At 41.7% G+C, this 23,421-nt stretch overlaps 1 protein-coding gene across 2 annotated transcripts in view; it reads right to left on the bottom strand.

Moving 5' to 3' along the window:
• Positions 1-9,143: 9,143 nt before the first annotated feature.
• The window catches only part of LRRC55 (leucine rich repeat containing 55), a 30,920-nt gene continuing 16,642 nt past the window's right edge, over positions 9,144-23,421 (bottom strand). For both annotated transcript variants that reach the window (XM_077320944.1, XM_077320943.1), the window contains one exon: positions 9,144-19,033. In XM_077320944.1, the coding sequence (XP_077177059.1) occupies positions 18,798-19,033 (236 nt within the window). In that variant the 3' untranslated portion in view covers positions 9,144-18,797. The remainder of the gene's footprint in view (positions 19,034-23,421) is intronic.

Raw genomic sequence — 23,421 nt, 5'->3', positions numbered from 1 at the left:
ACCACTACACCAAGCTGGCTCTCTTCCAAGCTGGATGTCTCATGAATAATCAAATCACCATAATCTAACCATGATGTAACCCTTGCATCAATAATGTGACTGGTTCTGGTGATGAACTACCATGAACTTTAAAGGAAGTTTGTGGGGTTTTATTCATGGCCAGAGAAGAAAACCGGAAAACAGCTGAGCAGCTGGGAGCACTCCCTGCCACTCCGTTGTTTTTGGCTTTCTTGTGCAGTCACTTTAAAGTTTGAAGGGACTGCACAAGAAAGACAGGAAACAAGAAGCAGCCTGTCCAGAATCAGGTGCTGCTTCAACAGGGGAAGCCCCCATCGATCAACCAGTGATTCAATAGAGCCTGGGTGCTCACCCATCATCAGCTGAGGATACCCACCAGATCTCCCATAGGGTATTCATCCAGAAGGCCAGTGGAGAAGGTTGGCAGGGGAGGAGGGATGGAGAGCTGAGCTGGTTGGCTGAAGAGATGATGGCACGTGATGGCAGCAGGGCCATGGAAGCATGACAGCAGCCAGCCTACCCTAGCAGTGGGGGATGTGGTGCTGGCAGGGAAGGAGGCCATTCCAGCTTAGGGACCAGGTGGGTTGGCCGCCTTCTTGTGCTCGCAAAGCTGAGCCCAGCAGGCAGTGGGCCTGCCATGGGGAGAGCCCAACCCACATGGTCCTTGGTCTGGAGCAGCCTCCTTCCTTGCTGGTGACACTTGTCCTACCCTGGTCTCCTGGTATGAGTCTGGCCACTGTACTACTGCTGCAACCTGTGGCCTTGGCTGTGCTGTGTGGTTTGCCACATTCTTCTCTACTGACCACCTCAGCTAGCTGCCCCTTCTCTGCTCTCAGCCTCCTGCACCACTGGTCTCATAAATGAGTTCCGATAGAAGGTCTGAGGGGCATCCTCAGGTGATAGGAAGAAGGTGGGTGAATGCTTGGGCTTCCTCAGATTGCTAGGTGATGGATGGGGAGGGGGGGTCCCCTGCTGAAGTGGTGCCCAACCCCAAGCATTTCTCAGTTGAAACAGCTCCTGCCTATCAGCTGTCTTTTGCTGCTTTCTGAAAATCCTGTTTAAAGTGGCTGTAGTTCCTTTAAATGAGGTTTGCTGGGCCCACAAACCATTAACTGAACTGGTTTGTCAGAGAGCAAATTGGTTCTATTGGATTTATGGTTTCCATTTTTGCAGTTTGTGCCTATTCCTAGCAGTTGGGGAGGGGGGAGAAGAGAACATCACATAATTTATTTGCTTGGAGCCTGAAATGTATGGCTAATTAACCCAGTATTATAAAGATAGGCAAGAAGGCACACTGAAAAAGATGATGATGATGAAGAAGAGCAAGATGGCTACATAATGCGCCCCCTCTCCATTTTGGCTTTTCTCAACACACCCTCAGGATTACTGCCAAGAATTCACCTTTTCCTCCAGAATCAGGGAGGCATGATCCAAATGAACAAGGAAATGTGGATCGGCTGCCAGCCTCCAGCATCTGGGGATGATAATGTGTAGTGTTCCTCCTTGGGGAGTTAACAGGGCTTAGGAAGGCAACTTCTGTCAGGACATGAATGGCGGCTGCTGTATGACCTCCCAGCCCTTTTTTCCTCCAAAGACACAATGTTTGTGGTGACCTATGACTTCTGCTAATGCTCAAATGCTGATTGAAATTAGAAAAGAAACCTTAAAATAGAAACATAGTCTCCTTCCACTTCTACCCTGTTCTGTGTTCCTTAGTGCTACCAACTAATGTAACATGGTGGTGTGTGTATAATCTATACTGGTGGAAACCAACTAGACTGCTGAAGAAATATGATACACTCAGCAAAAGCCAAATTTTCCTGTTCCCTAAAAATTGTACATAGCTAATATCTTCATTCTATATATATTGAGAGATAAATATTTTATTGTTTTTAATTGTCAAAAATTGTAGCTTTTATGAAAATAAAATGGAGCTCTCATTGCTGTTAATGTTTATATTGCTTTATACAGCATTTGTTGATTTCATGTATTGTAGGAAGCCTTAAATGCACTTTATGGTAGATAGGCAACATAATTTGAAAAATAAACAAATAATTTAGTTTTCAGATTCAGTTGTATCTCTATAATCCTAGGCATTTTCAGAGGTCCAAGGTAAGTCAGCTTTGATTAGAATACATATTTGCAACATTCTTTTCTAGTTATATTGTAAAAGCAAAATTCACATGGCAGACTGTAGAGTTGAGCTGCGTGCTGAATATTGCATTTTGAAGATCTGGAGACTACAGTCTGATTGCATGATTTAAGTTTAACTATGAACGATAGTCCACACAATGTTCAATAAACCTTTGATTTTATTTGGCCATTTGGCATTCATTATTGATATATGAGAAGAGCCTCTTGTGGCGCAGAGTGGTAAGGCAGTTGTCTGAAAGCTTTGCCCATGAGGCTGGGAGTTCAATCCCAGCAGCCGGCTCAAGGTTGATTCAGCCTTCCATCCTTCCGAGGTCGGTAAAATGAGTACCCAGCTTGCTGGGGGGTAAACGGTAATGACTGAGGAAGGCACTGGCAAACCACCCCGTATTGAGTCTGCCATGAAAACGCTAGAGGGCGTCACCCCAAGGGTCAGACATGACTCGGTGCTTGCACAGGGGAAACCTTTACCTTTACCTTTATTGATATATGAACAAACTATTACATTTCTATTGAACACTGAGCTACTGGAATGAAATTATGTGCAGGGTAGAATCTTAAGTTTCAACCTATAAAGCAAGCTTTCTTCACGTGTTCTCTTTTCAAAGGACAGAATGAAATGCTAAATATATTGCAGTGTGATATCTGACAAAAACTGAAATGTTGAAAGGAAAGTTGATGAGCAAGGTTGGGTTGTTGCATGTTTGAACTTCAGCTAGATTCCTTAATCTGTTTTCAAGACAGCTGGAGAAGAGGTAGAACACATTATAAAGCTATATACATCTCAAATATCAAGACACTGCAATGAAACGAACTGCAATACAGCATACATGCATGTGCAACTTTTATGCGAGCACTGATTGTACATCAAGGGGATTGACAACTATACCCACTGCCCTCCCAATCTTTGCACAGAGCCCATTGTCTACACAGAGCCCATTGTGCATAAATGTGATCTCATAGTCTCCTCTTTTTAATTGGAGTTTCCACAAAAAAAGAATATCTCATATTGTGCATTATGAGTCTTAGTGGATGATTTGCCACATGCCCCTTGCCACATGCCCCTTTTCCAGCAGGTCCTTCTGACCTCAGGAAAGTTGGTTCCCAGGGTCACAAAAAACAACCATAAGGGAAGAGGGAAAAGAGGGAAGGAAGAAGTCCTTCCCATTTCATATCAGCAATTCTGCTGATGGAAGAGGCTTCCAACCCATGTGGTTGTTAGTCTATGTTTGGGCTTTGGTGTCATCAATATGCAGCTCTACCTCCTGATGGACAGCCATCCAGATACACCCCCAGGAAATCTTACCAGGTGTCTGGAAGCAGTGATGGGCTGGCTCAAGCAGAGTCACCTGTAACTCAGCCCTTCAAAAACGGAGGTCCTGTGGCTAGGTAGGAAAGGACCAAGTGAGGAAACACATTTACTGTGCCTGGATGGGGTTCAATTGTCGATTGCTTCCTCAGCCAGGAATCTGGGTATGATCTTCAGTGCCAAATTACTAGCTTCCTACTTTACCCCATAACACCTAGCCACAGTCATCCATGCAACAGTCACCTCTAGAGTGGACTTCTGTAACTTGGTCTATGGATGCCTACCCTTATTCTAGCTCTAGAAACTACAACTGGGCCAAAATGCAGCTGCCAGAGTTCTTATGAGAACTCCTTGGACTGCACATATTTGACCAGTGCTCCAACAGCTGCACTGGCTCCCAGATGAATTCTGGCTTAAGTTTAAGGTATTGTTTTTTACCCACAAGGCCGTCCATGGTCTTACATATTGGAAAGACCACCTCTCTATTTATAACCCCCCAAGACTGCTATGCTCTGATAACACCAACCAACTGGTGGTCCCAAGCTCAAAGGAGATACATCTGGTCTCAACCAGGGTCAGGACATTTTCCACCTTGGCCCCTACCTGGTGAAATGAGCTCCCAGAACACATCAGGGCCCTGTCAGAGCTAGCATGGTTCTGCAGGGCCTGCAATATGGAGCTCATTCACCAGGCTTTTGGTTGGGGCTGATGAATGTGAACTTTTAGTTTCTATTGGGCTCACCCTCCCACATGCTTACCATCTGCCAACGACTGTGGGAGATCCAGACCATTGTCTGACTTGATTCAGATTGCAAGGGATTTAAGACAGCAGACCACTGGCTCTGAATATTTTAAATTGGAAGTTGCATTTAACTGTTCTAAATTAATTTTAATATTTTATTTAATGTGTGTGTCCAAACAAACAATGTTTTTCACCGCTCACCAGGATAGATGGTATAAAAATCAAATAAACAAATAAATTATAAATAAATATGTAGATTCCACAACCCAAAGTATCTGGAGTTGGAAGGAGACTATAGTGAAAATCTGTACACACTGATTACTTATGTTGACAGATGAAAGTACACTTGCATATATACTGATATTCCACTACATGCATAGGTTCAGGAGATGGGCCATTTTTCTCCTCATATGTTCAGTTTATGCACAATTGATGCCTGTACATGGATAATATAAATAATACAAAGGTTTTAAAAGAATCTGCTTTACTGGCTATGTTATGATGTTCTCAGTATTTATGTCTCCATACATTTCAAACTTCATGCCTGATTTCTTGTTAAATAAAAGGTTAAGCCCAAACTGTACTGTACTGGTGCAAAACTATTTATGGATTACCATTAGATTCATTTTTTAAAAACGTTTTTACAGGTTATTGTGATCAAACACTTGTGTTGTGGAGAAATGCTGAAATTCTCCTGCAAATTCAGAGACATACAAGGTAAAATTTATTCAAATTGTTTTTGACAGGAAATAATCTCCATGCAGTGACTCCCTACAATTTCTTCCTACATCAAGTTATTCTCTGCACCAGTCTTTAAAATGTGGTGAAAAATAAATCTTACCACATTTGGTGGGAATATTCATAAGAAAGTTTAATAATGAGTAGACATTGCATCTGATATGAAAGATTAATACAGCCCCCAAATTACAGGGAAAACATGGTTTATAATTTCTGCATCCTTTTCCTGTTTTCTCCCTAGTTCTTGAAATGAAAAGGAACCATGGAAGGAAAAAGGAACTGAAAAATGAACCCTCCCAGTCAAAGCTGATGAAATTTAAAGCTATTTTCTGTGCTCTTTGAGTCTGATTTTCTGAGCCATGGCATTATCTGTTTCATCCATCTAGTTCCTTTTTAGATTGGCTGCAACTGGGAGGATCTACTGTAAGAATAACAGGAAGTATGATTAGGAGAAAGGATCAGAGAAAACACTTATAATTCCTTCTCCAGACTGCATACAGCTTTTGTTTTTTCCCTTTATAGCTGCAGAAGGCCTTTTCTTTCCGGTTGGCTGTTGAGACCCTATGTGAGCAGGAAGGCAAATGTACAGTAAGGAAAAAGCTGCCTGATACTTGTAAAACATCCTCTTCTTCAAGATAGACAAAAGGCTTTGAGTATGCATGACTAACAGCACCCATTCATACAGGTATTCTGCATGCAAAATTAAACTTACCCAGGTTGGATGGAGAGACTGTTGGTTATACACATGTAAACACACTTGCTCCCTCAAGAATCTATTGCACATTATAGAGGCAATTCTCAGAATGTATTGCACAGATATTTTTGTTGGAGAGGACTTTGGTTTTGTTTATTTGGTCAGAGCAACAGGTTGCAACATGGAATGAAGTGTTATAACAATACTAGCTTCAAAGCCCGTTCCTAAGGCAGCTTAAGGTGGCTTTGGACCGCAGCTCACAGCTGGATCAAGTGGGGCGGGCGGGGCTGGCCAACTTGTTAGCAGGCCCGGGACAGAGCTCCTTAGCAGGCAGTCAGCAGGCCGGGAGGCCCTTGTTAGCAGGCCCAGCCTTGCAGGCTGGGAGGCCCTTGTTAGCAGGCCCTCCGCCACGACGCTTTGCCCAGGGCCCTCTCCCCTTACCTGCTGCTGGCTCTAGGCACTGAGGCGCATCTGAGAGCAAAGAGACTAAAGTCCAGGGATGGAGGGCAGGAGCTGCAGGAGCAGGGCCAATCAATGTGCAGCCAGCTTGGCCCTATTCCAACTTGGACAGCCGGACATGTTCCACCCTCCCCCCCCCAGGCTGTTTCACAAATATATAGAATCATAGAATCATAGAGTTGGAAGGGGTCATACAGGCCATCTAGTCCAACCCCCTGCTCAACGCAGGATCAGCCCAAAGCATCCTAAAGCATCCAAAAAAAGTGTGTATCCAACCTTTGCTTGAAGACTGCCATTGAGGAACCATGGATATAGAGGAACCACGGATAAGGATAGAATGGTAGTAATTTCTCTCACATCCTTTAAACAGGCTTCCACAATTTGTGACTTGTTGGTTCTGTATGGCAGCCCTCAGAAAACCTCCTTTTGTTTCCACCGAAAGAGGGTGTGGGATATCAAGCATCTAGCAAACACAGAGGAGGGGAAGTGTAATTGATAGGGTAGCATGGCCCAGCAACAAAACATCTAGTAGTCTCTTGCATGTTTCTGATCAGGTCAAAGGGCATAGCTGTTCAGGTTAAAGGGCATGGCTGAGGAGAACATTTCAGTGGGGCTAACTCAAGAAAATATTGATTCAAGTGGGTAGCCCTGTTGGTTTGAAGTAGCAGAACAAAAATTGAGTCCAATAGCACTTTTAGGCCTTAAAGGTGCCATTGGACTCAATTTTGGTTAAGGAAATATCTTCATAGATCAGGTTTTAAGAAGTTTAGAGAAAAATCACAGTTCACGAAATGTTCTCAATCTCTTTACCTTGTAAGACAGATATTATGTAGATATATTATCTTGATGTAAAACATTATTTCTTCCCCCTGTTCTTGCTGTCATATTATTTTTGCCAGACATGTGAGACTGTGATAGGGTTTTATGTTGGTGGGTAAGACATGGTTGTGCAGGAACAAGGATTATTTGAGATATTTGCAGGATATTCTGAAGCAGTTATACACACGCTTCTCAAAAAAAAACCTTCACATCCTGGAGACAGGAATCATTAGGAATAAAGAAGCTCAACACTGGGGCAAAAGAAACCCTAGAGCTCAGTAGAGTAGTAATTTCAGGCAGCCTGCTGCTCCCAACCAGAGCAACACTGTCTGTGACTGCCCCTCCACTCAGTTCCAGGCTCCCCCCCCCCCATTCTCCCACTTCCCTAATCTCTCATATCCTCCAGGTTCTGCAAGTAGTTGGAAAGTATGTGTGCATGGGGCTTGGAATCCAGACAGGGAGGACATGCCTGCTTCAGGCTGAAGGAGAGGACTGGAAAGAGAGGGGCTACACTCTGTTCTGAAGGTGAAGTGTGTCTCACTATAGGAGTATGACTGAAGATGCATAGTCTCACATACTCTTTGCTACTATCCACCTATGTCTGAGTTAGGAAATACTGATCCCAGGTTGCAATGGGCTTCATGTGGCATGTCCTCTAGCCACCCACCATGCCCACTATCCCCAAAGGTTTGGCTCTGAAGAGCTCTGCAATTAATGCTCTGACCATACACAGTGGACACAAGTGTCCTCCCTTTATCCCTGTTCCAGCCACAATGTGGGAGTTGTGAATCTGTATATGCCCTCTTACCTTGAAGATGCAGCCTGGCATCCAACTGGGAGGGGGCAGGGAGAAGTGGAACAAGCAGTGGATCTGCTGGTAAGATGAAAGTATCCATGGAGGGAGGAGAATGGGGCTTGGGTTGAAACTAGTGAAGGCAGTAGCAGCAGCCCACTGAGCATTTCCCCAGTAACCTAGGTGGAATCTGCACTGGGTTTTTTATTCCCAGTGACCTGGAATTTAAAAAAATCTACACTTTACTTGATTTCCATTTTGGTATTTAGTACTTTAAAATTTCCCTATGCAGCATCTATAATTGATCCATGAGGGCATTACCTTTCCTCCGTGATATCCAGGAATGGATATAACTCACTACATTTGAGAAAACAGCTTTGAAAGCCCCAGTATTAAGTGTAGATCTCTGAGTTTTGTCAGATCAACTTCCTTCTCCGCACCTCCAATGCAGATACTGATATAGTGTGGTAGTCTGTTGCTGATTGATCAGGGCGACAGTTCAAAGACTGCTGGGTCCCAGTTGCCATTCCCTTGCAAGATTTATTTTTGCCCTTGTTTTTTAAGTGACTGTGCTCTTGTCCAAAAGCCCACACTTCTATGTGCCAATATTTTCATTTTGGATTGTCTTTCCCCCCCTCATTCTCCACCCCTTGCTCATTCAGAAAAATAAAAATAAAAAGCAGCCTCGTGCTCCATCCCCCCCCCCCCCTGCTTTGGCTGTAGAGGAGACAAATGGCAGAAAATAAACCCATCTCCAGCCTTGTGCTCCTTGGAGTTTTACGCAACCATTGCTTCCCTCCCCCTCTTAGTTTCCCCAATCAAGTGGGAAGGAGAGACAATTAAGCCAGACAATTAAGTGTAGAACCCAAGTTCTGTTTCAATTTGGGAAAAACAAAGGCAGAAGGTCCAGGTTCAGATTGATTTGAATTCAGCAGAATTGACAATGGAAAAAAAAGTGAGTGCAGAACCAGTCCTAAATGCTTCTGCTCACTAGGGTGTTTTCCAGGCATGTGTAGTTTCTGCTGTTGCTGCCAATGCAGTGAAGCAGCAACAGGGCTTCCACATGGCAGGTTTCCCCATTGTTTCCTTTCCTTGATGTCCTACCAACAGCAACACCACCAACCACCACCAATTTTTCTAAAACAGCAACTGCATATCATTATATTCCTACAGTGTCATGACAATATACATAAGAAGTTCTCTGAATTTACAGTTTTCATTAAAAAAAATAAGTCTCTAGCTCTTTTCATTGCAGAGATATGTCTTACTCCTTTCATCTCGCTACAAAAAGTGCTATAGATTTACCTCTGGAAATGGTCTGAATTTGTCACAGGTTAAAAGAAGGATGCTTGAGAAGCCCAACCAATAATAAATAAACATAATTGCTAATGTTCCTTTCATACAACCAACAACATATGCATTCTGTCAAACTAATCACTTTTTATTGATAATGTACATTTATGAAAAAAATTCTCACAATTTACAAAAGTTCACATTTATAAAATCTACGTACAAAGGTTTTTACCTTTCCCCTCTCTATCAACTCCAAAGTCCAAACATCCACCCTGGCATAAAAAAATTGCTTAGAAGTGATGACAGATTCACAGAGTTCATCAATCCAGCCAGGGGGAGACAAACTGAGGCTCTTTCTTCCAGGTTTCTGCCATTGTTTGTCTACCGTTGAATTTTGGGCTGGTATTTAGTCTGCTCATATTGGAGAGCAGGACTTAGGGAAGTCCTTCAACTGTTATGACTACCCCTATGACCTCCAAATCCATAAGACCCTGTTCATTTTCCCCTTGAAATATATATATAAAAAAACAACAGTTTCATGTTGAGAATAAAATCAGATTGGATCCAAAGTTTCCATTCCATGATTGGTGGAGCCCAATGCAAAGAGTCTTCTGTTAATGCAAGGAAATTTGCTTCTGTGGAAGAAACATGTTCTGCAAACAGATAGCCCCTTATGTGGGAAGAAGGTTCTGCCATTAAGAGACCAGAAACTTAGGACCCAGGCCATAGTTTTAAATATTTCTTGTTGTTTCTATTTGTAATGTTTCTTTCATTTCTCACAAATAAAATGTGCTCTAGATTTTTAAAAATTATTTTTCTCTTTCTTTTGGTTCCCTTTTGGCTTATGAGAAGAAGGTAAGAACAGAACAGAAAGCTGATATAGTGTGATACAAAGAAGCATTTTTGACAAAAAGTGTTTTATATGGTGACTTCCATTCCATTCGCCTTTACTAAAGGTGCTTTATGTGTGTATGTGAAAGTAGTTCCGCATGTTTTTGTATTTTATTATGTTATAAACTCTGTTCAAGAACAAAAGTTCTTGGCCATGGAGTGAATTGCAATTTCAGTATGTGGAGCAAGGATACTTTAATGAAACTTTTAACTATCTGGAAATTATAGGGAAAAGCCACCATGCGACAATGATGTAAAGTTATTTGAATATGGACAAAGGAGTATTCTAAAATTTCTGCCTTCCTGCCATCTTCCACTTTTGTATCCTATCAATGAAATATGGAGAAAAAATGACACCAAAACTAGCCCTGCTAGTTAGAACAAGGGGGTGGATCTCAAATTACAATTTCTTTTCTGATTTAATTTCTATACAAATTATCATGACATAGACAATTATAGGATATAATATTTGGTTACAGTAACTATAATATAAAAATATGACTATCTGCTGTATTGACTATTTAATGACAAGTCATATCCAGAGATCATTCCTTGCACCTGTATACATAAAATGTAAAGGTTGTTCCAGGATATAAGGAATATTAAGAATCTTAGACAAGATGGAAGAATTGGGATGAATTGGGATTACCCAGAATCATCTGGATCTCTCATTGCATTTGACTTCTACATATTCAAGGTCTTGTCTGCACGTTGACCTAATTACATGCAGAGCTACAACTGGGGATATATGTATGCAAGCCCCTATGCAGACAAGGCCTCCAATACATTAGAGATGTGATGAAGAGCTGGACTAGCATATAGGTTATAGCTCAAATTACCACATGGGACTAAGATAATTTTATTATCTGATGATATAGAGAAAAAATTATAAAAACTTGGACTCACTTGTGGAAAAACCCTACATACTTCAAACTACATTAATTTGTATAACTGAATAAATATTGAAACATAGGCCCAAAGAATGATACAGGGAAAAATCCAAGAAGCCTTATGTTGGAAAGAAGATTAATGTAGAGTAGAAATGGGGTAAGAGGTGTTTCAGGGTTTCCAAGTAATTTTGGTGATGTGTAGAAGGAGGGGTTTAGAGACAGGGTGGAAGCTCAGTGGAGTATAATGCCACAGAATCCACCCTCCAAAGCAGCCATTTTCTCTTGGACAACTGATTTCTGTCACCTCAAGATAAATTCTAATTCTGGTAGCTCTCATTGCCCTTTCTGGTAACTCTCGAGCATTGGCTCATGACAGTGTGAAGACACATACCCTCCCTGCAGAATGCTTTAAAACAGTGGTCCCCAACCTTTTTATCATCGGGGACCGGTCAACGCTTGACAATTTTACTGAGGCCCGGAAGGGGTAGTCTTTTGCCGAGGGATGTCATCGCCACCTAAACCCCTGCTCCACTTGCTTTCCTGCCGGTGCCCCTGACTTCCTGTTGCCCATTGGACGGTGCTGCCAGCAGCAGCTGTGCAGTGCCAGGCCAAGGGGGAGCGCCAGCCATGACAGCCGCCGGAGAGCACCAAAGGTGAGCCAGTGGCAGAGTGACAGGGCAGCCCCCAAGGCAGCAGCTGGGGAGGAGGAGCTGTGGCCTGGTACCGGCTGATCCACGGACCGGTCCCGGTCTCCAGACCGGGGGTTGGGGACCACTGCTTTAAAATATTACCTACTGTGAAATCTTTACTATATATTAACATGTTCTCTAATTTGGATTTTCTTTGATGGCAAACAAAGATGTCACATCTGAAATTTCAATGTTTACACCAAGCAGTTGTTTTAATATTGGTAGAGCTGATGATCAATTCTAGTTTTGAGGGCTTCTTTTACTTGGGTCAATTTAGAGTATTAGTTTTGAGGGCCGAAATTAAATATCTGTGAAAACATTAGATATATCATTTAAAACTATTTTAAAATTATCTGTATAAAAGAAATGAAGGCTTAACTGTCTTTGTCTCAGTACAGAGTTACATGCAGTTTATGGCACATTCATGGAATTCCCCGATGCTAAAATCCCCATGTGTTGTAATGGAAGGATACAATATGGAGTTGTACAAAGAAAACTTATTAAACAGGTTCTCTCCTTCCATTGAAATGAATGAGGAAGTTTCATGAACAATACCTAGTTTTCACTAGAATACCTTACAATAATATTCTGAAAAACAGATGATCTTACTGTAGAGTGTCCAGTGATTCCCACAGCTACCCTTTGTCACTTCTGGGTAGCTCTAGGAATCATCATTATCAACAACAACAACAAACAAACAAACAAAAAAGGGGGGAGGAAACCAATCTGGAATAGAATTGAGAGCCTAAAAAGGTAGAGAAAGCTACAACTTTTATATAATATATATAAAAACATATTTCATTTTAATTTTATTTATGGAGCTCAAATATATAAAGTATTATAAACAATAAAAACAACACTTTTCTATAAGCCACATATGTTTTCATCATTTTTCAATCACCAGAATGGTAAACCAACCTTCATGTGAAGGTCCCTTGCATATCCACTGGATATTAAAAGTTCTTATACAAATCAAGGTTTTTCAAAGGGTTGCCTTCAATATAAACATATTTATATAAACATGTTTTATCTATAGCTGTGTGTTTTAAAACAATTGTGTGTGCTGAATAGTGACCTCTGAGGAGGACTTGCATAGGTCGAAATGCGTTAGGTCTTTGGATGTTAGGATATAACTACGTTATATGTGTGACTTATAGAAAAATGTCACTCCCTGTTGTTTTTATTAATACTTTTATATATTTGAGCTCCATAAAGATGTGGCTTTCTCTACCTTTTAAGGCTCTTAGCCCTAGGAAATAGCTCTATGGTTAGAATTTAGCTCTATGGTTAGAACCTCCTGTATGAAAACAAGGCTTTAACTTTCTTTTAAATGTTTTTCCCCAAACATAATCCCCCTTCCCAATTTGGCCTCAATTTCTGCAGTCAACAAAGTCAAGGTTGGTGGGCAAGGGCCATGATTATTTGGAGATCTCCCACCAAAAGTGGGCAAATGGGAATCCTGATTCTCCCAAACAGGCTGGATTAAATTGATCAGGGAGAGGACTATGATGAATGGGACAAAGGGATCAGCACTGCCTCTCTCTTGCCAATCTCTGCTGGGCTTTAGATGCCCCCTCCTGCTTTTTAAAGAAATGAGATAACCCAAAGTATATACCATTAAACATGCCGTAACACCTAGTCTTCCCCTTAAGAACGTTTTCCGACCTGTTGAAAAGTTTGCTTCTAAACGTTTTTAGTTTCTAGTCTGACTTCCAGATTAGTTTCTAGTCTGACTTCTCACACATAATCCCTCCTCAGCCACAGATCCTTCCATTGCTAGATGCTTTGAATTGTAAAAGTCATATATTTCAATCACAGTGATCCATAAAGCACCAACACAACAAATGATACAAGTCTATAGAGCTTTATACAGGAGAAACATGAGCTCTGTCAACAATGAAAATTCACAGTTTACCTAAATTCAAAATTGAAATATATGAATGTAAAGTTTGAAACAACTGGAACTTCACAACATTCAAATTTTAATGGGCAAAAGCAGATCCTAGACTACAGTTTGTCCCCTTAGGTAACACAAGTGATGCCTGGATGGAGTTTCTTATCAAAGTTATAACTCTGAAATGTGCTCCTTTCAACATGCAAAATCTGGCTTTGGTTTTACAAGTTTAGCTAAGATATGTAAAAGGCACCATGACTAATCCGTGTATCTGCCATGAACAGACAGCCTGGCTTTCCTTATCTTCTGAGAGCAGATGCTTTTGGTTCATGAAGTTCCAAAGGCTTAATACTGAAATGCATAGAAATTACACTCTTACAATGCATCTGGCTTCATAGAGCAAGTGCCCTGCTGCACTGCACACTCTATGGATCAGAAGCTATCATTTCAAAGCATCAGTTTGGCAATGTTTATGTCTTCTAAGATTTAAAACAATGTTATTATAGCTCTCAAAAGCAAATAGTAAAATATTGGAAAACAGAGAAGAAGAAGAAGAAGAAGAAGAAGAAGAAGAAGAAGAAGAAGAAGAAGAAGAAGAAGAAGAAGAAGAAGAAGAAGAAGAAGAAGAAGAGCTGGTTATTTGTACCTTGCTTCTTACTACCTGAAGAGATTTGCAAGTGTCTTATAACTGCCTACCCTTCCTCTCCCCTTACAATTCCCTACCCTTCCTCTACCATGTGAGGCTGAGAGCTCTGAGAGAACTGTAACTGGCCCAAGGTCTTCCATCTGGCTGCATATGGAGAAGTGGGGAATCAAACCCAGTTCTCCAGATTAGATGCTGTTGCCCTTAACCAATACACCATGCTGGCCCTCTTAGCCACTTTACCAAGAGGAAGTATGAGATTCAAGCATGCCTATTCCAAAAATGCAGATGAGATGTATTCTCAAAAACCACCAACAGTTGCCTAAATTATTCCCATGCAGAGTTGACAAGAGCATCCCAAAGCTTTCCACAATCGCAGCCATGTGAACAGCAGGACAAGAGCAAGATTCTTTGGCGATTAGGGACGGATCACACATTTGTGTTTCTCTTGATGACTGCTGCATTGATTTGCAGTTGTGAATGAACCATGCAGTAACTCAAGCATCCTCAGTGTTGAGAGATGTAGCAAAGGGGTCAACCAAGTGGCCCTGCTTCTTCCTTCGTATAGTAAGAGATACCCAGGATCACCTAATCATGAACTAAGTGCTCAGATCATGACACATTTTAAGGAACATGCACACTTGCCATGCACTGAACACATGATTTGTGTTTGTATTCCTAACACCAGGATAAATGGAACTGAGCTTTCATGTCTTATAGTGTTGCCTTTTCAAATCTGTTCAGTTTCTAAACCAAAGAATTTATTTCCCATTCAACTAGGAGCCCCTTTCAGGGCTACTTTTCATAGGGCATTTAAAGATAGATTATCTTGCAAATAATCATGTTTGCAAACATATGTAAAGGGAGAATGACAATGCATGAAACCAGCTAAGAGAGAATTCTCTTAATGTTCGGTATTCTCATAGGTATTTGCTTTTATTGTCACTCACCACATTTTCCCCTCTTCTCTGGCATGGATTTGATATGTGTGAAGGCATGTGTACTTAGAAGTAAAATAATGTGAGAAGTGGATCTCAGGTATTTGAGACCATGATATCAAACTAGATTATTTTCTGGAAAGTTTTTTTATTTTTCACAGCTGTGTCTGCATCAGCACAACATTCCATTTTAGCGGCATGTTAGCTGTGCAGTTACTTCATTTGTCTAGGACTGTAGACAGTAGTGACTGATATCAGTAGCTGAACTGTACTTAGGACAGTTCACCTCCTGCAACCATGAACTAAGATGATCTGTATGGAGAGAGTCTGGCATGTGGTGAGATGATTGTGTGTACACTTCAGTGCCTGCCAGTTCAGAACTCAACACAGTCCTATTGCTCCACAGTGCAATCCATGTTCAGCAGGGAAAATATGGATGAGTTACAAGTTGGCCACATTCGGAACAATCACAGTCACCTTACCATATGCTGCATGGAATCACTCCATTTAAAATGCTATGTTGGCCTTTGGCTCTGGAGCAGAATCAGGACGTTCCTGTTTCTGTATCAAATTAGTCCTCTTTAAACAAGTGCCGATCGTGTTGAAATAACCACAAAAGAAGACAGCCTGAAAGCCAAATGTTGACATCTTCAGGTATAAGGGATGCTTCTTATCTGAGTGAATTTGGATGGGTGAAGCAGATTCCCAGTTCTTGCTTGGGAACGGTTCTTTGTCTATAACTGTGCAACACTAGAAATAATAAAGTCGCTCATTAATTACTGACAACCAGAGGTTATCCTCAGTGTACATAGGGAAAATATGTCATTTCTATAGATTTGTTTTTTTGACTATTTGAAAGATCTCCAAAGAATCGCTTCAGTGTGATGGCATGAACATTTTGGGCTAGAGCTGTTATTAGGATTCCCATAGAGAAACCCAGGCAGAATTTCTGGTAGCAACTGAAAGCTGCCCTTGTGGATGGAGACAGAAACATTATCCAGCTTTGCAACACCCAAGGAAAAGCTCTGTTTGTTTGGCAAGGACAATTGGAGTGGCAACCACTTCAGTTTATTATTGATAAACACTGTCTTGAAACTGGATTCTCTGAACTATATCTTAAAGCAGTCTTAAAGACACAGGCATTTCATATGGAGCATAAGAACAATAACGTGAGAAGATTCTACCTTGCAAATGAAGGCCTATATGACATTAGCCCTGTATCAACCAATTTCCAGCTTTTTTTGAAAATGACATAAACACAAATTTCTTAAGGTCATTTGACATAGATTTTCTCCCCATCACAGTGGAAACGTTGTGTGAGTACACTCTGAAAAGATTCTGCTCCCCAAGAACAGATTTCCTGCTGACTTTCTGATTTTGGTGAGACCAAGTGGGAACAGTGAAGAAGGCACTCTGGCCCCTCCCTCTCTCCAGCCCTTCTCAGCAGCAGGCAGTAGTATCTTGTTTGGTCCTATTTCTATGCAAAAATAAAACTTTACACATTTCAAAGTACATTAACTATAATCAGCGCACACAGAAATGGTTATAGGCTTTATAAGGTGGTTCCCCTCCAGGGAACATTGGCTATGGTCAGATAGCTTAACCTGCCAAACAGGCATCTGAATCCTCATGTCCAACTTTATTACTAAGAGCATTACAATGGTGGGGTTGGATGCAAATGTGATATGTCATCGATCAATATTCTAGGTTCAATCCATTCTGTCGTCAAACTTATTTCTAGAATGCATGTGAAAGGGCTGAAAATGAGACATGTTATATGCTAGTTTTACTCCTGATCTTGGCTTCCTATGCAGTCTGGAGAAACCCATTGCCTTATTCCTGCTCCCCTCCTGTTAATAAGCCCTTATGCTCAGGAAAAAGATAAACAAGAAATGTTATTATGGGGGGTTTGGAGAAATGCTAAATATAGCTGGATAGTAGCAAGTCTGAACTACACAGAAGTTCCAGAATTCTAGAATCCCTTTCCATTCTTTTCAATGCCGGCTTTCAGGAAGCTCTACAAGTGCTAAACTTTGTGGTTCATTCCAGTCTCCCTCAAACTACTGGTGCCATGGATTTCCATGAATTCCCAGTCCTAACATGTAGCACCATCTGCTGTTAGAGTGTTGAGTAAGAAAGACAAAACCAAGGCCAGTCATCACAGAGCTTGGAAAGCCAGCCTTCACTGCAGATTCCAACTAATTTAATTATCTTTCTCTCTGGGGCAAAGGAAATATGGTGGACATTTTCCAGCACTCTCACAAAACTACTGATTCAAATGGGTAGGTGTGTTGGTCTGAAGTAGCACAATAAAACCATAGTCCAGTAGCACCTTTAAGACCAACAAAGATTGATTCAGGGCGTGAGCTTTTGAGTGCAAAAATAGTCTGAGGAAGAGTGCTTGCACTCGAAAGCTCACACCTTGAATAAATCTTTGTTGGTCTTAAAGGTGCTACTGGACTCTGATTTAAAAAAAAGAACTGCAGACTGCAGGATGTCTGAGGGAGAACCACAACTATTTGATATAAAATGGATACAAATTTGTAATATGGAAATGAGCAGCAGATTACTGAAGAAAAACAAAGTTTCAGAAGCTATGAAGAATTTGTATTCAATAATTTATGGTAACCCTCATGTTTCAATGTTGCTTCCTCAAGAATAACTTCTTATAATGTTATTCTCTTTAAAAACTTTACTTTCAACAAGTGGCATCTTTTGTTTTTCTTCAGAGGCTGCACCCTCTGTCTCCGCAGCTAATATAACCCTGGATGCAACTTCTCAAAGCCAATAGTCTCAGTCCTGATCTGTGGTCCAGTGACCACGATGTCACTTTAGATGTGATAGACCGTAAACTACCACCTTCTCTGCTAGCTACACAGCAATTTCATATTTTATTATATGTCTCATTATAAGGTGCCATTATACTGTAACATAATGAGAATCTGTGTGCCATTTGTACAACAGGTGCCTTTGGGAATGCAGGCATCCCTGACAGGAGACAGAACACTAGCCATGTGGCTAGCAAGAGACCAGTCATGAAGACAACAGATAGATATGTAAATTGTAGCACCATCTATGCCAAATGATTAGCATCTGGGATGGGAAATAGTTTTGCTGGGAGTTCTGCTGGACCTCAGTTTTGTCTCCAAAATCTTCTTGGAGATCTTGACAGAACAACAAGTGTTGTATATATAAAGAATGGACTACTGGCCTGGTTCTAAGTACAGATCTACCACTCTTAACAATTATCCAGATTGCCTTCATGTGTTTAATAATAATGTTCTCTTAACTCAAATGGGACTTGGATTGGTCAAAGAGATGGGATCCTCACATCACCCGAGAGGGAAAATTTGATCTTCCAGTGTATGCCCATATTCAGGTACAGAATATGTATGTGGATCTGTGCATCTATTTGTTATGACTGTATGTTCAAGGCATTCACTTAGAAAGGTGCAACAAATGCATGTTATTATGTTGCGTGCCTGTGTGTGTATGCAAAGAGTGGTGAGGAAGGCAATGGATGAAGAATGGTTTGAAGCATCCACTAATGTATTTCCATCACTTTTCAGGCCATGGTTCACTGGCTGTTTCCAGTGTGAAGAGGATTGTACAAGGCACGCGTCAGTCTCCCTAATCTTGCTGGCCCAATTCCTCACCCTTGAAAAGAAAGACTGATGAATGGCAGTCTTGTGCAGACATACAGGGGTTGGTGGGAGGAAGGCTCAAGAAAATGGCAGAGCAGGGAAAAGACAAGTGATCTTCTTTCCCTGAACTTGATAGCCCTTGGCTTCCCCCTGACTGGGCAATGCAGGAGCAGGAAGGATCGGGCCATGTGGCTATATCTCCTCATCCTCACTTGCCTTGCTCCAACGGTGGCAACAGTTGGCAGTGATGCCTAGTAGGAAGTTGGTGGCAACTGAAGCGATGGAGACCACAAAGCCCACAAAGGCAATGAAGAGATAATCATCCAATGTCAAGGTCAGGTGGCAGGCCTTGAAGCTCTCCTCTGTCAGAGAAACCAAAGGGGCTCCCTCTACTTCAGGAGGTGCCCGGCACTCAGCCAGCTGAGTATCTGCAACAAGAAGCAATGTCTTTAATGCATCCACATTCACACATAGATTTGCTCTTCTCTTCCTAGCCCATGCCCACTTATTAGAGTCCTTACCACTAATTTTTAAATAGCTTGAATAACTAAGATTTTAAATATTTCAATACATTTTCTGAAATTTTCATGGCATGTCTGGTTGTTTGAATGCCTAGAATTTCACCTGTAGGGACATGTGGGCAGCTATGAATTTTAAATGTTTATGAAATTTAGTACCTCCACACAGTATAATCAAGTTCCAACAGCCCAGTTTCTCTTCCCTCTTTTATGCACTCTTTATGTCTAGAACAGGCAACTCTGTCGCTACTTGTAACCACTCCCAGTCCTCCTTTTCTGATTTCTTTTCTACTACTTATAGTTTTTATATGGCACTTTCAATTTGTGAACACTTTTATGTTTGCCTTCAAAGGAATGCTCCCAAGGAGGTCACTATTGTTCCCATTGGACAGATAGAAAAATGAGGACAAATGTGTTGAAGAAGAAGAGTTGGTTCTTATATGCTGCTTTTCTTTACCTGAAGGAGTCTCAAAGTGGTTTACAATCTCCTTCCCTTTCCTCTCCCCACAACAGACATCTCATGAAGCAGATGATGTTGAGAGAGCATGGATATTACTGCTCGGGCTGGATAGCCATCTGACGGAAAGCCTGATTCTGTGAAAGCTGAAAGGGGTGGCAAGTTACAGTGGATGAGCCATAGGGTTGTGAGTGCCCTGCATAGTGTAGGAGTTTGGACTAGATGACCCATGAGGTACTTTCCAACTCTATTATTCTATGATTCTATGATTCTTTATGGAATTGTTTGCATCCTTTGCCTCTTTTAACCCCAATGGTAATACTATTTCTCCCTCACTGTGTTTAAACCTAGCAGCCTTCCAAGCCTCAATGTACATTTAGTGAAGCTGGCTATAGCCCATGAAAGCTCAATTTACAATATGTTTATTAGGATGTATAGTACCCCTTGTGGTTTCCTGGGGCTTTTCTTGAAGCCTCCTTCTTAAGCTAACTCTGCATCATCTCTTCTCTTTCTGTTCTTTTCTCCCCAATCTCCATTAGATGTTAAGAATCAACCTGCACATCTTGCAGATTCACATGGTGCAGTTTACCCTGGATTGTATGACCACCGACAGCAGGTTTGTGTATATGATCATCAAATCTCAAGGACCCTTCATGAAAAAGCCATGCTTATAGAAAACTAACATGCCCAGAGAAGCAATCCAAGGAAATGTTTGTTATTTTTTGGTATGCAGAGAACTGTTTTGTGTGGGTTGAGTATACAAGGGGACAATCCTCACTATCAACCTTAAATGGTACGATCCAGCAAAATATAGTATCATATGATTATACGACCATGTGTGGACTGTGTCTCTGCACAGCAGGTTCTGTACTAGGCTTTTCAAACATCAAATACCAATTAAATAGTAGCTGTATTAATGAAAGCTCACTCATAAATGTGGCCTTTGTATCCTAACAAAACAGGTATAGGTATGCCAGACAATCTATATGACTGTATGAGTATGCTTTCAGTACACAGGCCTGTGATGCAAATGGTTGAATGAAGGCCCCAAATCAGATCTAAACATTGTACAATCCTCAAAAGAGAAAATGCTACACTAAGTGGAGATGAATGGCATCCCCCCTCCCATTGTCTTCTGTGCATCAATCAATGGGATATTTAGAAAATATACAAAGAATCAGAATACTAAAGATGTTAAAGGATAAAGGTGATTACTAATAAAGGGTTGTTTTGTGCTGACTCTATACGGGCAGGATTTCCTGTCATCAGGAGCTATTATTTGCAGCTTGCGAGATAAGCAAGAAGGTTAGGAAAAGACTAATGCCAGAAGAAATCAGCAGGGAGTGGGAGGGATGATATAATCTATAATTCCCTTATCAAGCTTTCACTGCAAAAACAGGAAACAAGCAGAGTACCATGACAGCAAATCATGGAGGTAGCATGTTTAGAACACCTTAGTCCTATTTGATGTGGTTGATGAGGAGTTGTTAGCCCACCGCCTTGCTGGAGCTGGGATACATGGGACAGCCCTTCAATGGCTGATCTACTTTCTTCAGAACCAGACACAGAGGGTGGCAGTGGGTGAGAAAATGCAATGGCTCTTCCAGATCTCTTGTGGAATCCTCTGACCTCACTGGTCCAGAGTTTTGGGCTGGGCAGATGACACCCAGCTCTATCTCCTGACTGACAGCCCCCCATCCCCCCTGAAATGTTTGTCAGATGTTTGGAAGTTTTAGCTGTGTGGTTAGAGCTGAGTCACCTGAAACTCACCCCCTCCAGGACAGAGTTCCCATGGCTGGAGAGGAAGGGGCCAGACCAGGAAGCACACCTTTCTAGCCTGGCTGGGGTGCAACTTAAGATCATGCCTGAGGTCAGGAATTTGGGGGTGATTCTTGATGCTTCCCTAACAATAGAGGCAGAGGCCACCAGAGTAGCCCACATAGTATTTTTCCATCTATGCCTGGCAAAGCTACAGGTACTATATCTGTCCTTGGAACACCCAGCCACGGTGATCCATGCAGCAATCACCTCTAGGATGGATTTCTGTAACTCACTCTATGATGGTCTTCCCTTATCCTTAACCCAGAAATTGCAACTGGTTCAGAATGCAGCTGGCAGGGTCCTCACAGGGACAACTTGGAGGGCCCATATCCAGCCAGTGTTTAGGCAGCTGTACTAGTTGCTGTTTGCATTCCAGATCAAGTTTAAGGCTTTGGTATTGACCTTCAAGGCCATCCAGGGTCTGGGCCCCACATACTTGAGGGACTGCCTATCGCCTTATGCCCCTCACAGGGCTCTTCGTTCTGTGGGTGCAAATCTATCAGTGGTTCCTGGTCCAAGGGAAGTGCACCTGGCCTTCACCAGGGCCAGGGCCAGGGCCAAGGCCTTTTTGGCCCTGACCTGTTGGGATTCACTTCTGGAAGAACTAAGTGCCCTACAGGAGCTTTCACAATTCTTCAGGACTTGTAAGATGGAGCTCTTCTGACAGGTATTTGGTTGAGGCTGGGGAAATTAGATCTATCGGCCATTCCTAGCCTCAGCTGGGACAACATGCTGACTTCCACATTTTCTTTCCCCAAAGCACAGGATGGATAAAAGCAGTATACTGATCTATGGGAAGTTGGTGGATGTGGGCTTAGACAAAATGCCACCAATGGGTTTAAAGGGATTGGGATTTTTATGGGTCTTATTGTGGGTATTTTAAGTACTGTAACCTGCCACAAGCCAGCCAGTCTGGGAGTGGTGGGTAATAAATTGAAAAATAAATAAATAAATACATCTCTGACATGGACTCATGTTTTAATAAATAGAAAATCTCTAATTGGATTCCAAAGATCATTTTGAGTGTGGTGGCAGACACTTAAAAACTCCCCTGTGGCACACTGATCTCTTAAATACCCAGATGCCATTAGCCTCCAGTGAACATTGCTACCACCACCCATTTGTCCCTTGATGGGTCCCCCCAGTTGGCTATATGCCCTTACAAACCCTTTAGTTGTATTGAGAGCTAGTGGTCTGCTTCTCTCAGTCACATGGTTAAGTAACCATCACTATGCCCTTAGAGATTCATGGAAATGAAAGGTCAGGTGGTGGCAGTGTTCAGTTCACTATGTGGCTGGAGCCTAGTGATGACTGGCTCTCCATATGGTTAGAGCTCCCACATGGTTTTTCAGTAGCACCCACGCTACACTTGCTCCCGTGAAAATCATTCTCAGCCCCAATCTGTTCTGCCACTTGCCTCACCCTTGGTCTGCTGGTACATTTTCCTCCTTCCCTCACCTGCCTATTCTATTATTCCACTACTGGACACTACCCTTTCTTGCCCTCTTTTTGCAGTTCCATAACATTTTGGATGGCAACTTAAGTGGGATGACTGGTAAGGAGAAATTACAAGATTTAAAAAAAACAAACCCATTTAAATCTGATATTTTTTGAGTAATTGCAGCTCACTCTAACTGGAGATAAGTCTAAGTACTGAAATTAATTATTTTTCTCTGTCCTCTTGCCAAAACTTCAATGTATCTGTTAATCTGAAATTTTGACATCTTTATTCTTATAGCCTGTCTTATCATCTCTTATAATACATTGTTTGGGAAAACTAAATTTCAGGAGTGCTTTGTTTACAAAACATAAAGATCTGGACTGAGAACAAGGTCCTTCTGAAGATCCCAGATTCCAACATTTAATGATGATCCTTACCTCTCTAAGTTTTATGGTGTTTTGTTAAGAGATCTAATATGTTCTGTTCTCATTGCAAGTAGAGAAAGAGTTGGTGGCAAAATAGAGAAGAGGAGAACCCCATATCTGAAGTTAATTACTGGACTATTGTTTGATTTCACTT

This window comes from Paroedura picta, chromosome 2 (assembly GCF_049243985.1).
Source record: "Paroedura picta isolate Pp20150507F chromosome 2, Ppicta_v3.0, whole genome shotgun sequence".
NCBI lineage: Eukaryota > Metazoa > Chordata > Lepidosauria > Squamata > Gekkonidae > Paroedura > Paroedura picta.
This window is presented reverse-complemented; position numbering and strand designations above follow the sequence as displayed.